Below are 15,716 nucleotides of genomic sequence, written 5' to 3'. Positions count from 1 at the left end.
TTAGTGCGGCTCTCTTAAAATTGCGGCAAGCTAACCGGTAAAAACAATAAATAAATAAATAAATAAAATAAACGGAAATTGGGCACTCATACTTTCAGTGTAAAATATTTTTTAAAAAAGTGGCCAACATTGAGACTTATAAAACGAACAAAAAACGTCAGTCTAAGGTTAAATATTTGACTGAGATTGATTATTTGGATTGACGTTGACTCACAAAAAAAAGATACCGATACAAAACATCCTATCCAAAAAGAACGCCTTTTACGTTGAAATATCGTCGGCGGAAGTCACTAAGCCGCTTCAGGGCAGTGGCTAGGGCGGCTAGAGTGCTAACAGGGAGTCCGCCGCTGCCACCTCAACATGGAGTAGGAAGAGCCCAACGTCCACCCTCGATAAGCGGACCCTACAAAGAGAAATAGGACACATCCATTCATTCAATATACCCGCAGAGCTCCTCGCAAATGAGCCATTCGTTGACAAGTTAGCAGCTGTAAAGGGAAACACGGCGTTTATATGAAAGATGGCGAACGACTCCCCAGCTAAAAGTCTAGTAGACATAGACTTGGCTTCACTGCGGGTGAGTTCTTCCGACACGAGACCGCGTGTTTTCAAATGATTTCTTGGCGTCTATTTAACGCAACTCGACAAAGCACACGTCATAGCGAACATTAGTGGCCTTCAGTCGAGGCACAGATGTTGTCTCCTTGTTTCGGTCGAAGGAGCGCTGAGCCGCCGCCGCCGCGAGGTGTTGCCGCTGTCTGCTTTTCCTTTGTTCCACATCTATTTGGAACATGAGGCTTAAACAGGGCGCAACAGCTGACTCATAGCGCTTAATGCTCCTCAAATCAAACGCTATCTCTTCTTTTCTTAACATCCACTCCATCTTTTCTCTTCTAGGACCCTGCCGGCATATTTGAATTGGTCGAGGTGGTTGGAAATGGCACCTACGGGCAAGTATACAAGGTTGGTTGGAGGGGGGGCAGGCAGGTCGTCTTCTGTCCTACAGGAGACAGATGATCACCACCAGCTCGTTGTTGTTGTGTGTGTGTGTGTGTTTTTTTCTTCTTTGCTTTTTCCACTCTTGATTTCCCCCGCGAAAACTAAACAACGCCGTTTGCAAATGGGAATTTTGCAGATGTGCTCATATGTGCTGCAGAAACATGACATCACTTTTTGTCTGGCCTGAGTCGTCTCACTCTGATTTGTTCATGTTACTCAATGTGATCTTAGAGTTCAAGAATGAATCAGTCTGATTCATCAACTGTCATACCTTACTGACCTGACCTGATTTCATTATTATTCCATGCCTTTGAGCCATTTTAATGTCTGCTCAGAACTAAGTCCAGTTCAGTTCATGGGAATCCTTCTCACTAACAGTTCAGATGCTGTCATCTTGCTTCGCTTCTAGAAATGAACTTTGCTGGCTGTTATGAGAAAGGAGATTTAGATCTAAACTGCATCAAAATTGACATTTTGCACTGCAGGTCCAATTTCTGCCTAATTCCTAATTAATTCAGATGTTTTTGATAGTTTACAGTCAGATCCGTACAGTGTAAATTTTGCGGGTCAATTTTTTATCATACTACCCGTGTGTTGGTATCGGATTGTTTTTATCCGAAGCAGTCTGACATTTGTTATCATCTTCCTTCCGTGCGACCTTATAGTGGCAGCAACTTTCAATTTGGTCGTCACTCAGGGGAGAGAATAGAAACGGTTATCAAATTGGCCTACATGTAGTTTAAACTAAATGTAAGAGGATATAAATAAGTCTTTAAACGTGCCTTGAATATTTCTAATGAAGTAGAAACCCCTTATATGTTGCGAATATCTGCGATATGGTTTTTGAGTATTGCAATAGCGATATTATTACCAAATTTAACATGTACCTAAAGAGATGACATAATGAAAGAATTAGAATGAAATTTAATGTAAGAATGACATTTTTTTTGCTGAAAAAGAAGAAAGCTCAATGTATCCTTCACTATTTAATTGGAATTTACCTAGATAATGTTCAACTATTGCATGGCAATGCACATTGAACTTTGTGTCTAACTCATCAACTTCAGATAAAAAAATAGTTTTTGTTTCAATCAATTTTTATGGTTGAGTTTTTTTTTTTTCTTTTCCCCCCTATCCAACTATTCTGAATCATTTGAGCAATAACGTTGTGTGTTAATTGTAGAGGAGATCATGAGTTAGCCGTGAAAGTTCACTTTGTGCCGCGGTTAACCCAGTTTGATTAAAACGTGGGGAAATCTGAAACATGGTTTCTGTGCTTCCTAAAATGCCACAATCCCAGACATTTCCAGTCTAGTTCCACATTGTGCTTGCTAACCCAATCATGACCATTTTCACAGTGTGTTAGCACCTTCTTTTGGTGCAAACTTGACACTGCACTCAGTCACTTTTCTCCATAGGAGCATGTCAGGTGTTGCAACGGTAAATGTTTTGAGGCTGCCAGGTGATCTTCCTGACCTTTCCCACTCATTGTAACACAGGCAATGGATTGGAATTAAGGTTGCCCCTATCCTAATGGGCACAATATGCTAATTAGCACATTTCAGGAAAAAAAAACCTGAGTTGTTTTATAAAAAAAAAATGGATTAATTGATTAGTCTTTTCATAAGCCAATAGCAGGCTGGCATGGCGGTTGACTCGTTAGCATCTCAGAGGTTGTGTGTTCGATTCTGGCTCCAGTTTGCATGTTCTCCCCCGTGCGATGGTTGTGATCTTGAGTTATGTTACACATTTCAATCTGGATATGTCGATCTGGTGTTTGCTATTTGTGCCAAAACCTTGGTGTATGTTAAATCCCATTGCTATCCTGGTTAACTGGTTTAAACAAGTAAGACTGTATACGCCAGCCACCTGATGGCATTTGGTTTTGCATTTCTTCATGACATTTACCGGAATGCAAGAATGTGACACACACTCGCTCCTCAGCCTCTCAAGATGACATCTCTTTTGTTGCCACCCCCCATGATGACCCTTAGTCTAATCACAAGTCACAAGACTTGCAGTGTTCTCTGATCATTTTGAACAAAACTTTGGGTGTTCTTCCCAATGTGCATTTCGCCCCGACAGTCCATTCTCATAATGTACACATAATGAAACACAAAGACAGGATTGATTCATGTATGTGCAAATTTCTGCAAATGTTCAATCAAGATGCTTTACTTGTTTCTGTTTACTCCAATACACACTGCTGTTCATGTGTGTGTGTGTCTGTGTGCGTTTACAATATATATATTAAAAAAAAGACATTCCCCATGTTTCTGCATAAACTACTTCTAAAAAGGGATGTGATCTTGATCTGATTCACAACAATAAAGCTAGCAAATTTCTGCAAAAGTATATGTGAATGTGTTTGTAGAATTTGAGATGGAATGTTTTAGTAAGATTTTGAAACCATTTCTCTCAGGGACGTCATGTCAAGACTGGACAGCTGGCTGCCATCAAGGTCATGGATGTCACAGAGGTTTGAAGCATGATTTTTTTTTCCCCACCTCTTTTTTTCTTATGTGGAAAAAAATGTCAGTTTAAACCAAAATCCTAGAGTTTGCTGGCCTAATTGAACTCCTAATGACATACGATTATTGAAATGAGGACGTAAAAGAAGAAATTGTCAACTTTATGCTTATACCCTTTGAGAAAAGATGCTTGTCACGAGCCAGTGTCATTCCCCACAATGGGAACGCTTTACTTGGCTGTAAAACCACGAGATTAGGGCGACTAATGACTGATCGGGAACCATGCGGGAGATAGTTTTGGAATTTGTGAGTCTCTCGGGAATGTTAGTAAGTATGCCAGACGGTGTAGCTTGAATCATTCATTTGTTTAACTCAGTCACTCATTTGTTTGCGTGCAGGATGAAGAGGAGGAAATTAAACTGGAGATCAATATGCTTAAAAAGTATTCCCACCACAGAAACATTGCCACCTACTATGGCGCTTTTATTAAAAAGAGTCCACCTGGACATGATGACCAGCTGTGGGTAAGTCTTCAAATTCATACAAAAATTCTGACATTTGGGTGATTGTTGAAAATTGTACAACCATCATGTGTTTTTTTTTCTCCCACGTTTCATAAAACGTTTCCTCTATTTTTGGGTCTTTAGTTGGTGATGGAGTTCTGCGGAGCCGGTTCCATCACAGACCTAGTGAAGAACACCAAGGGAAACCAGCTAAAGGAAGATTGGATTGCATACATCTCCAGAGAAATCCTCCGAGTAAGTGCTCCTCTTCCATTCCCTTCATTGAAACTGATTAAAAAAAAAAAAGTTTCATTTAACTGGACCACTACATGTGGGACCCCGTTAAGTGAAATCATAGATTGGTTTCTATGAGAGGTGCGATGATTCATCAATTAAGCATGTGCTCTTTGTCTGCCTTTGGTAGGGTCTGGCTCACCTACACGCCCACCACGTCATCCACCGTGACATCAAGGGCCAGAATGTCCTATTGACAGAGAATGCTGAAGTCAAATTAGGCGAGTAGCTGTTGGCAAAAAAAAAAAAAAAAAAAAAAAAACTGACAACTAACTTTCTTCCAACCCTCAGTGGACTTTGGTGTAAGTGCCCAGCTTGATCGAACCGTGGGCAGGAGAAACACTTTCATCGGTACTCCCTATTGGATGGCCCCTGAAGTCATCGCCTGCGACGAGAACCCCGACGCGACATACGACTACCGGGTAAGACCCCTCTTTTGAATTGCGCACCTGCGTGTGTGCTTGACACTGTGGATTTATTGCAGAGTGATCTGTGGTCTTGTGGAATTACAGCGATTGAGATGGCTGAAGGAGCGCCACGTAAGTCTCTCTCTGTTTGAAGGCACCTTTCGGGTTGTTTGTCATATACTATGACGCATGCACTTGCAGCGCTTTGTGACATGCATCCCATGCGAGCACTCTTCCTGATTCCGAGAAACCCGCCTCCGAGACTCAAATCCAAAAAATGGTGAGTTGAGTAGGTATCATTCAAAGCGATCTTTCTTTTAGCCAGAGCTCCAACTCCAAATTGCCCCTAGGTGTGAGCGCGGGTGCAAAGTGACATTGGAAGTGAATTGAATTAATTTTGCACTTTTGGTTGCTCTTATTTATGGAATGTCCAGGTCCAAAAAGTTTTTCAGTTTCATCGAAGGTTGTCTCGTGAAGAACTACACGCAGAGGCCGCCAACCGAACAGTTGCTCAAACACCCCTTCATTCGTGACCAACCCAACGAGAGGCAGGTCCGAATTCAGCTGAAAGACCACATTGATCGCACCAAGAAGAAAAGGGGCGAAAAAGGTGCATTTGTCTCCCCCGATTCCTTCTGTGACATTTGCATCACTTGGAATATCTTCTGCAAACAGATGAGACCGAGTATGAGTACAGTGGCAGTGAGGAAGAGGAAGAAGATCCAGCAGAGCAGGAGGGAGAACCAAGGTTTGGTTGCGGCTCTTCACGACTTACTCCTCGCTGCATGTGCACAGTTTGAACTTGTCCAACTGTCATCGCCCAGCTCCATTGTTAATGTGCCGGGCGAGTCGACGCTCCGTCGAGACTTCATTCGCCTACAGCAGGAGAACAAGGAGAGGTCCGAAGCGCTTCGCCGTCAGCAACTGTTGCAGGAGCAGCAACTTCGTGAACAGGAGGAATACAAGCGCCAACTACTGGCCGAGAGGCAGAAGCGTATCGAGCAGCAGAAGGAGCAACGGCGCCGCCTCGAAGAGGTTGGCCGACAATCTAATCTCAATTGTTTTCAAGTCAATGAATACACGAGCGCTGAGTCATATTTTCTTTCAAAACCACAGCAACAGAGACGTGAACGCGAAATGAGACGGCAACAGGAGCGCGATCAGCGTCGGCGGGAGCAAGAGGAGAAGAGACGCATTGAGGAGATGGATCGCAGGCGAAAAGAGGAGGAGGAGCGCCGACGTGCCGAAGATGAAAAAAGGAGGAACGACCGTGAGCAGGTCTGTTCTTTCAAACAGTTAATCGTGCTGAATTCAGTTCAGATCAATAAAAACACACCTTTCAGAAAATCGTAATCCTAAATTTCTACTGGCCCGGTGGGGACCACGTTTGCCTTCTATCTTTGGATTTCAGCAATTTGAACTTTTATAGTCTCGTTTTTGCCAACTAAATATCAAGAGTAAGACACTGATGATGCTTAACCTGAAGATCGATATTGCTGTTCTAACATCGACAGGAGTACATCCGGCGGCAGCTCGAGGAGGAGCAGAGACATTTGGAGATGCTCCAGGAGCAGTTGTTGCGTGAACAGGCCATGTTACTGGTCAGTCACACAACATCGTTGACCTGCATGAAATGTATATTTGTTAGTTTGTCACAGCACTCCAGGTGTGCATCTTTTTCAAATGTTCAAGAGGACGAGCTTGAGGAACAGTCTCCCAAGAAAAAAAAAAAAAAAACAATAGACAAATGCTTTCTAGAATTTTTTTTTATTTTTTTGGATTGGGGTGGGGCAGCATTGAATCCACCCCTCAATCTGCGGTAGGATTTCAAGTGGCGCGAGTTGGAGGAGCAGCGCAAGGCTGAGCAGGATCAGTTGCGCTCCCAGCAGCTTCTTGATGACAAGGCCAAACTCCCCTCAAACATATCGCCCCTTCCTCTTCCCCCACAAGCGGTGGTACTCAACTGTGCCGTGGCAATGCTGAGAGGCACCTCGGAGAACTCTGCTGAAGCTCAGGCGGCAGTGTCAGACAAAAGTGACCCTGATGAGAACGTCAGGTTGGCCTCCTGTAGTGGCGGCGCCATCCCCCAGCAGGTAGAAACCTCCATTCAGTCCCCAACCCCCCAAGGAGAATCTGCTGAGCCTGATAGATGGGTCAATCATCTCCCTCTTGGTGACTGACTGCTCTTTCCATCTTCCCGCTTTGTCTTTGCTCTGCCCCTTTGTGACAGCAATGAGAGAGACGGGGGCCCCGGCAACACTTGACTTGCCACGATTTCCCTTTTGGAGACTAAACATGGCGGATTCCTGATGATGAATTTTGATGTCAGTATGAATTGTGCAGCTGCATGTAAATGGACAAAGCCCCCCCCCCCCCCCCCCAAACTAACATCCAGGCAATGAGGCACTTTATTCAGAACAAGTCTTTCGTCCTTTTGCAGTATTCCAAGTTGTTGATACAAATAGTGCAGCTTCAAGCGTGATTTGTCGTCATTCATCTTTCTGGGCAGTCGAGAGGATTTCCGAGTGTCATGATGGGACCTTTTGAATTTGATTGTCAGCAGCACTCCCGTTTCCCCCCCCTTACCTTATTGTTGGTCTCATTGTGTTTCCCCTCACCTCAGGCTGATGAGCGATACCGTAAGAATATTCAGGGCTCTCCTCAGGCTGCCCCTCTTCCCAAGCAGCCTCCTCTTCCCCCTCGCTCTGCTGAAGCCTTCTCAAATGGTAGCAGCTCCTCCGAGGCCTCTGCCATGCACCGGCCCATGGAGCCTCAGGTAACTCCCTCCTCTCCCTTACTGATGCATACATAGAATGACTATTGTATCTGTGTCGTGTCTGTTTTATGACAATCAAATTGTGAACGTCTACATTTGACTTTGTTACCTACTTTATAGGATGATGTCAAAATTACACAACTCAGTTGCACGGGATTTTGTAAAACAGACAGAAGTGATTTTAGAATGCACATACCTCCATGAACATTGGTGGCGCTCCGATCGATCGAAAGTACAGAATCGGTTGATCAATGTGCTTTATTGCAAGCAACTAAAGACCACTTCTGTGTGTAGTGTTGCATCATGTCCACCTTTCCTTTTTACTGCACATTATAGATCAAACTAGTAACTGAATCGACATGTATTTGTGCATTTTCCACACTGAATTTTAATGTCCTGTTTTCCTTATAATGTAGGGATGGGAATATGAATAAAAAAAAAACGGATTCAACAATTAATCAAGAAAAACAACTGACTGAATAATTGATGATTTAAAAAAAAAAAAAAAATGCGAGCAACTCCAAAATTTAAAACACGCAGCTAATCCGCGTGATCAGAATTAGCCAATCGCACACGTGGATGATATCGGACAAGTGCTTATTAACCGATTTGAGTTGATTCTGGAATTACTGGTTTAGCGGTAAATGACAAGCGAACTTGGATTTAGGGTGCGAGTCTGAGCTCTAGGGGGTCACTATATGTCCTGACAGTGATTGCTATCTTTATTTTGTATTGTCCCTTGTTTGCATGTTTGTGAATGACTGCGTGCATGCACACCACACATCTTCCCTTGTGTTTGGCTGTTTATTCACACCCTCCCTTCCTCCCTCCCTCCCTCCCTCCCTCCCTCCCTCCCTCCCTCCCTCCCTCCCTCCCTGAAGGTCCAGTGGTCCCACATTGCTGCTCTCAAGAGCAGCAACAGCGCTGCCCCCTCTCCTCCTCCTCCTTCTCTGCCTGCGGTCGCTCGCTCCCAGTCCTTTAGCGAGCCCGGCGGTGTTACGACTAATTTTGCACAACTGCACATGCGCTCCCAGGATGCCCATCATCATCACCCATCGCCTGTACGCACTGACCCCCAACCTCCCCATCACCACCAGCCTCAGGTCCAGCCCGGTGAGGAAGTTCCTCCCAAGGTAAAGAGTTGCCCTCTCCCCTCGTACCTTCAGTCTTCCCCATTCACTTCCTGTCTTGTCTGTCATTGAATTGATGTTTTGCTGACTCTGGAAAAAAAAATAATAATCTGAAATAGAAGTTTGCTTGTTAAGTAGAGGGGTGACAGTTTAACCGCTCTCAAGCAAACACTGTGTACGTCATGTTCAGGTACCTGTGAGAACAACGTCCCGTTCGCCGGTCCTGTCACGCCGGGAGTCTCCGCTGCCTCTGCAGCCTGGTGCCCAGAGGAATGCATCTGGGTAAGTCCAGAAGATGGAGCCAAATTGATCCACTTCAAAATGGGGCGGCGTGGCTCAGTGGTAGATGTCGTGGGCTCGATCCTCAACCCTGCTGGACCGTGTCAAAGTGTTCGATAGGGTGTAGGTAAAAGCTCGCTGTCCGTTCAAAATGTTTTCTTGAAGATTTCTTCTGTTGAGCAGTAATGTGGAGCAGCGCCCCCTGTGGGACCGCGTCGAGAAGCTGCAGCCTCGGCCAGGCAGCGGGAGCTCATCTGGCTCGTCCAACTCAAGCGCCCAAGCCAGTCCCGGAGACCGCTTCAGACCACGCTGTGAGTCACTCGCTGGCTTAATCAGCCACTTTCTGTCTGTCTGCCAACTTTGCCCAAATGAAATAAAACCCACTTTCCTCTTTGGACCCTCAAAGCATCCTCCAAATCGGAAGGATCCCCTCTCCAGCGCCCTGAGAATCTTCCCAAAAAAACGGATGAAAAGAATTTTGCCAGGCCTACTCGACCCGCCGTAAGTGTTTCCTATTGACGAGATAACCCTTCAACCTTCACTTGGAATGCCCTACTTGATGGCCGTCATTGTAAGTTTATTAAAAGAGAGGGCATCATCTCACCACTAGTCTTTCGCTGTGTGGAAAAATATAAAAACCACCAGATTTGACGACAGCCACATTTGATTGCACACTCCCACGTTACCTGCTTTAGGACCTGACAGCCCTGGCTAAGGAGCTTCGTGCAGTGGACGATGTGCGGCCTCCCCACAAGGTGACCGACTACTCTTCCTCGAGCGAAGAGTCCGGCACAACGGATGAGGAGGACGACGAGGAAGTCGACCAGGAGGCGGGAGACGAGTCGACCTCGGGAGCAGAGGACTCCCGATCTGGGTTAGCGGATGACACGCACCGATTGTCGTGCTATCGATTCCTTCAAATGGTTCTGATTCTGCACACGGAATCTTCTCACCACTTGCGCAGGAGGCTGAGCAACGGGGAGAGCGGATCTGCCAAAACCATGTTGGTTGAAGATTCTGAAAGCAACCAGGCCACCACGCCGTCAAAGGATGGCACACTGGTCATCAGACAGGTAGGGAGAGGAAACGGGAACCTCACACATTGGCAAGTGTGTCTCTGTTCAGGGTTTTCATCCGATCGCTGCCACGGCCCTCCATTTTTTTTTGTATGAAGTAAATATTAGCCGAATATGTTGTTTGTTGGAAGAAGAGGATCTTGAAAAGCACACGCCCGCAGAGCGCGTCATCTTTTCTCCTGTTCACTCGAGCCAAAAAGTGTGCCTGTTCTTGCTTGCAGAACACCGCTGACTTTAAGCGGTTGGTCAATCTCTCGTCCTCTTACCCGGCCGGTGCCTCTCGCGGCCAGTCCCAAACCCTCAGCCAGAGCCTACAAGAGAAAAATGGCTTCACTGGCTGCATTCACCACCTACCAGACCTTATCCAACAAAGCCATCACTCCCCTTCCTCTTCCACATCCATCCTTTCCTCCTCCTTCTCATCACCATCTAGCCATGTCAGTCTGGCCATGTCCCCACTGAATCCCCTGGACGAGCTTGTTGCCATCGAGGTACGTTGCCCTCACTCGGGCTGAGGCCAGCACCTGCAAGAATGGACTCCGGGGAGTTCAGGCTCGGACACAGGCGAGGCGACCTATCTGGGTCAACTGCCAGTTGAATCTGTTGATTATTATTTATTTTTTTCCCCCACGTTTTCCCGAGCCTTACACCGGTAAAGGATTTCAACCACCGCCATGATAGTTTTTGCTACCGGTTAAGATGATCTACAGTGGAACCTTTAACTCTTTCGACTTCAAACCGAGGTGGAAGATGATATGACAATCCACGTTGACCGCCACACAATTTTTGCCATAGGAAATACTGCAATAAAAGTTATACAAGTGTAAAAATTAGTTCACTAACTGTGAAATGTGAATCGAATCCAACATTCAATTGTTCTGAAAGAACCATTCATGTTGAATTTGTAATTAAAAGATAACTGACTGTCAGAAGTAAAATATCAATATCACGGTAGACAAAAAAGTCTTAGAATCTGAATGAGAGTCTTATTTTAAACAAAAATGTTTAAACCGCCCTTATTGGGGATGCTCTTTCTGTGGGATTAGTCTGTCAATAAGTCTATATACACTGGAAACAATCTCAACATTTGATTTATTTTAAAAGCCTTTTTTTAATCTTATTCCCACTCGCACATCATTTGACTTTAGAGGTTCCACTGTATTTGCAAATTTTATTTCACCCCCCCTCACCCCCACACACACAAAGAAAAAAAAAGAATCTCTGAGCCTGTACAAAACCTATAGTACCATTCTGGTTGTTGGGTCTGGCAAGATGTGCATTCTCTGGCTCCATCCTCCTGACTTTTCCTTCCTCCTGCTAACATGGCTGCCTCCTGGTAGCAGAACACGGTCATAGCATGAAGTGAGCTCCTAACAAGCCAATATGTCTGCTTTGCGTTGCGCTTAGAAGTGCTTGGTGTTGTTTTTGCCAATACTGCTACTTGTTCAAAGCAGGTGCATCACGGTGGTGGATTTCGGATCCTCTCTTGCCTGCATTGTACTGCAGAATTGCTGCCACTTCTACCTTTCCACTCTTTCTTTTTTCTCTTGAAACTAACTCGAGGACTGTATTATCACTCCAGCTTTGTATGTTACAAACCTGAACATTTTTTTTTTTTTATTATACAGTATATACTTATGTTTTTTTAAATCCCTTTTCTATGGCATCTAATCATAAAGGAAGTGAAAAAAGGAAGAGCTAATGGCTCATGAGTATGACCATTATCCTCCACCCCCCCCTCAGGCACCAACAAAGTAAATTTGGGAAAAGGTTTAGAAAAAATATTTACTGACCATAATTTTGCAACGAAAAAAAAAAACACTCTTTGATGTTTTCTCCCAGTTGATCAGTTTCAATCCGTCTTCCACCGTCACTGCGGGAGAGTAACAAATGCTGTCGTCGCTCTGTTAACGCCTACTTTTTGTTTTCTTGGATAGAGCCAATCCGAGAGTAATTCCATGTCCAAACACAAGTCGTCGTCGTCCTTCACTCCCTTCATCGACCCTCGCCTACTCCAGATTTCCCCATCCGGCGGAAGCTCCCTCAACAACATGGGTAGGTCAAAACACGGCTTCCGTTCCCTACGGACGAGTTGGAAGCGAACGTCTTCTGCCCGCAGCTGCCTTTGGGCAAGACGTCCGTCTCGCAGACCCGCTGAGGTCCGACCCGTCCCGCAAAGGCTCGGTGGTCAACGTCAACCCCGTCAACACGCGTCCGCCGAGTGACACGCCGGAGATCCGCAAATACAAAAAGCGCTTCAACTCAGAGATTCTATGCGCAGCCCTTTGGGGTAAGAGTTTCCACCAGCGTGATGTCATCGCACCCTCTAAGGCCAGAATTGCCCAATGCCAGGGGTCAACCTGCTGGTGGGGACCGAGAGCGGTCTGATGCTGCTGGACCGCAGCGGTCAGGGCAAGGTCTACCCGCTGATCAACAGGCGGCGTATCCAGCAGATGGATGTCCTCGAGGGTCTCAACGTTCTGGTGACCATTTCAGGTAAGCATTGCATCGAACCAGCGCATGGCGACAATGAGGGATGGTGAACTCGAGGAATGTGTGTGTGTGTGTTACTCTCAGGCAAAAAGAACAAGCTGCGAGTTTATTACCTGTCATGGCTGCGGAACAAGATTTTGCATAATGACCCAGAAGTGGAAAAGAAGCAGGGTTGGGTTAACGTGGGCGACCTGGAAGGCTGCGTCCACTACAAAGTCGGTGCGTGGGGCCCAGTCGGCAACGAGCCGGAGAGTTCTGTCGAAAAGGGAACGTTCTCATGGTAATTAATCAATGTGTGTTCCAGTAAAATACGAGAGGATCAAATTTTTGGTGCTGGCCTTAAAGAACTCGGTGGAGGTTTACGCTTGGGCGCCGAAACCCTACCACAAGTTCATGGCCTTCAAGGTGAGCCAGTTAGATGTTTTGTTTCTTGCCGTGTTTGATGCCAGCATGGTCACTTGACCCTCATTCGCTTTCAGTCCTTTGGCGACTTGGTGCACAAACCTCTGCTGGTGGACTTGACCGTAGAGGAAGGTCAGAGGTTAAAGGTCATCTATGGCTCCTGCTCGGGCTTCCACGCTGTGGATGTGGACTCGGGCGCAGTCTACGATATCTATCTACCCACTCACGTAAATGCCCGACCGGCTCAACTCCCCCCCTTGCTTTGTTGGACTCGCCCTCCTTAAACGGTCCCCTCGATCGCCTTCAGATCCAGACCAGCATTCAGTGCCACGCTATCATCATCCTGCCCAACACGGACGGAATCGAGCTGCTCGTCTGCTACGAGGACGAAGGCGTCTACGTGAACACGTACGGGCGCATCACCAAGGACGTGGTGCTACAATGGGGGGAAATGCCGACTTCAGTGGGTAAGTGGCTTTCAAAAGGCCGGAGCAAAATGGACGCAAGAATCGGGAGTTGCGTTAACACCGCTCTGCGTGCAGCCTACATTAGGTCGAACCAAATCATGGGCTGGGGTGAAAAGGCCATAGAGATCCGTTCAGTGGAGACCGGCCACCTGGATGGCGTCTTTATGCACAAACGAGCCCAGAGACTCAAGTTCCTGTGCGAGAGGAACGACAAGGTGCGTGGCGCTTTCCGCTGTAATTTCATCACGACTGAGCAGAAAAGTTCATATTGCGGTCTTTATCCGTCCCGCAGGTGTTCTTTGCCTCCGTGCGGGCCGGAGGTGCCAGCCAGGTGTACTTCATGACCCTGGGTCGTACTTCGCTCATGAGCTGGTAGTCGAGATGCCGTCTCCACGGCGACCGACAGACAACTACTGTGATGATGAAGTTGTTTAGGCTCTCCTCCACGCTTGTCGGCATGAATTTGCCAGTGATGGGGGGGGTGGGGCATGTGTGTGTGTGTGTGTGTGTGTGTGTGTTAGTTAAACTGTATTCTGACCGCAAATCCCGCGAGTGTCCAACTTTTTGAGGCAACCTCTTCTACATCTTGTGCGTGTGTGTGCAGGACGCACTGAGCATGTGCACGACTGAGGAGTAACCATATGCGTATGTACACATATGCCACTAGTCGATAAGTCAGTTTATTGCTGTTTTTAGTTGAGGTGACACAAGCCCCTCCCACTTAGTGGCCCAGTAAACACTCGTATGCCTTCTTTGAAATACTTTGAAGGATCTCGGTGAGAACAACAGGGTGTAAGACGATCCCATCCAAGAGTTCCTAAGCGTAACATCGTGCAAGTTGCTCCATCAGCCCAACAGACTTCTCATACACTGTATATTTTTTATTTAATTGCCGAACTAGAGGGAGATCCACTGTCACCGTGAAGGGGGACCCAAATTTGTGTGAACTAATTGGTGGGCTTGTTAGGGACAAGTGGTAAACTGTGAATTAGATTGACAAGAGTCAGCAAAAGAACAAAACGTTGCGCGTTCATGAGAGCTGGCAGGATGTCGCTCGGATGAGTTCCGGTTGCCTTAAGTAACGTCTCTACTCCAATACAACTGCTGAAAGAAAAGTGGAAGTTAGGCTTAAAGCATAGAATCAGTGACCGAGACATAATGGACCTTGTTTGAACGTTTCTTTAAGCTAAAGTCTTTTTTGTCTCCCCCTCCCATCTTATGCAGTACGACAAAGCTGCTGTCATTTCTCACCTAACGTCACATTCTGTTATGTGTCCAAAATCGAAAAAAACAGCAATCTCCACATCCATCTGTGAAAGAAATGAGGCCATAATTGCAGCAGTATTGCAAAGGTGATGGCCCAAAAGTGTCCTATTTTTACCCCGGGCTTGGTTTTATCATGACATCCTTTCAATTACTATGCGACTGCTGTGTTTTTTTTTTTAAATAGTAATGCACACATGTTGAAAATGTTTACAGAAGTCATTGTTTTGTCCAACCAATGTGCGTCAATATGAATATTTATGGATAATTTGAGGGCAGTTTGACGTTTTTTTGTATTTTGTATTCCTTTTTGTACTATCATTTAGTATTTTATGTACAGGATAAATGAAACTGCTCAAATCCAGACAACTGATTCTTCTGCATCCTGCTCAGTGTGGATTCATTGTTTTCCAAACCCCCCCCCCCCACACTTCATTCATTTGCCTCTCTAATTTATGTCCATTGTGTGTACTTCTCTTAGTTCCTGAAAGGCCCTTTCCATTGAATAAACGGAAATTTACATTGTTTAGTTGTCTTTTGTCATCATGAATTTTTGATCCAAACATTACAAAGACCTGCTTTGTGTGTATGCACAGTAAATAAGAGGTGTATATATGTCTTTAGACTTGATTAAATATGATGTCAGTAGTGTAGCGTTACCGAAGAACCAGGTAAGTCTAGTAACCGGCTCTTTACTGCACAAAACAAGAATTCAACATCCGCGCCAAGACAGTGTGTGGAGCCTCAGTCTCTCCGCCGTCTCCTCCCTTCTGCTGCCTTCATGGACTCCCAAGGCAATTGGAAACTACAGAACTATAACTATATACAAAGTTGCTACAGTACTACAAAAAAAAAAACTCAGAAGAGATTTAACAGTATTTTGGAACGGAAGGGCGGTACACTTACTGATGCCCACTTTTTTGGGGGTGAAGTCCGCTTGATTTGACACATCAGAATTATGCTAATATAATTAGGATTTTGAGTTGAAAGTGAAAATTCTGAAAACGATTTTTTTTTTCCTTCACTATCCCTAAACCTCTTCCGTACATACGCCTCCTGGCGATGCAAAGCTCACTCTTCATGAATGCGTCGTTTCCGGTTTGGGAAAAATAAATGTGCATAACATGATGTTAACGTTTACAAAATGATACCGCTC

At 45.6% G+C, this 15,716-nt stretch overlaps 1 protein-coding gene across 4 annotated transcripts; it reads left to right on the top strand.

Annotated features, from left to right (window-relative positions):
- The first annotated feature begins 274 nt into the window (after positions 1-274).
- On the top strand, positions 275-15,085 carry LOC147062955 (mitogen-activated protein kinase kinase kinase kinase 4-like). Of its 4 annotated transcripts, XM_085906483.1 has the most exons (32): positions 275-577; positions 898-963; positions 3,422-3,478; positions 3,869-3,994; positions 4,118-4,228; positions 4,398-4,488; positions 4,559-4,689; positions 4,752-4,806; positions 4,876-4,954; positions 5,109-5,284; positions 5,350-5,422; positions 5,499-5,709; positions 5,791-5,952; positions 6,189-6,275; positions 6,498-6,835; positions 7,285-7,450; positions 8,332-8,583; positions 8,771-8,862; positions 9,043-9,170; positions 9,266-9,360; positions 9,555-9,733; positions 9,824-9,932; positions 10,157-10,426; positions 11,873-11,990; positions 12,055-12,225; positions 12,288-12,431; positions 12,513-12,647; positions 12,733-12,833; positions 12,908-13,057; positions 13,138-13,297; positions 13,373-13,512; positions 13,590-15,085. In XM_085906483.1, the coding sequence occupies exons 1-32, from the start codon at positions 521-523 to the stop codon at positions 13,671-13,673; spliced, it is 4,314 nt and encodes a 1,437-aa protein (XP_085762609.1). In that variant the 5' UTR covers positions 275-520; the 3' UTR covers positions 13,674-15,085. The 4 variants fall into 4 exon arrangements, with proteins under 4 accessions (XP_085762609.1, XP_085762596.1, XP_085762602.1 ...); XM_085906476.1 differs by lacking the exon at positions 6,498-6,835 and having other exon boundaries at positions 278-577; positions 7,298-7,450; XM_085906470.1 differs by lacking the exon at positions 6,498-6,835 and having other exon boundaries at positions 276-577; positions 7,298-7,450; positions 9,555-9,932.
- Positions 15,086-15,716: the final 631 nt, after the last annotated feature.

The sequence above is a fragment of the Syngnathus leptorhynchus genome, chromosome 1 (assembly GCF_054491065.1).
Source record: "Syngnathus leptorhynchus isolate UIUO chromosome 1, UIUO_Slep, whole genome shotgun sequence".
Taxonomy (NCBI): Eukaryota; Metazoa; Chordata; class Actinopteri; order Syngnathiformes; family Syngnathidae; genus Syngnathus; species Syngnathus leptorhynchus.
The sequence above is the reverse complement of the archived record's forward strand: the minus strand, read 5'-3'. Positions and strand labels throughout refer to the sequence as shown.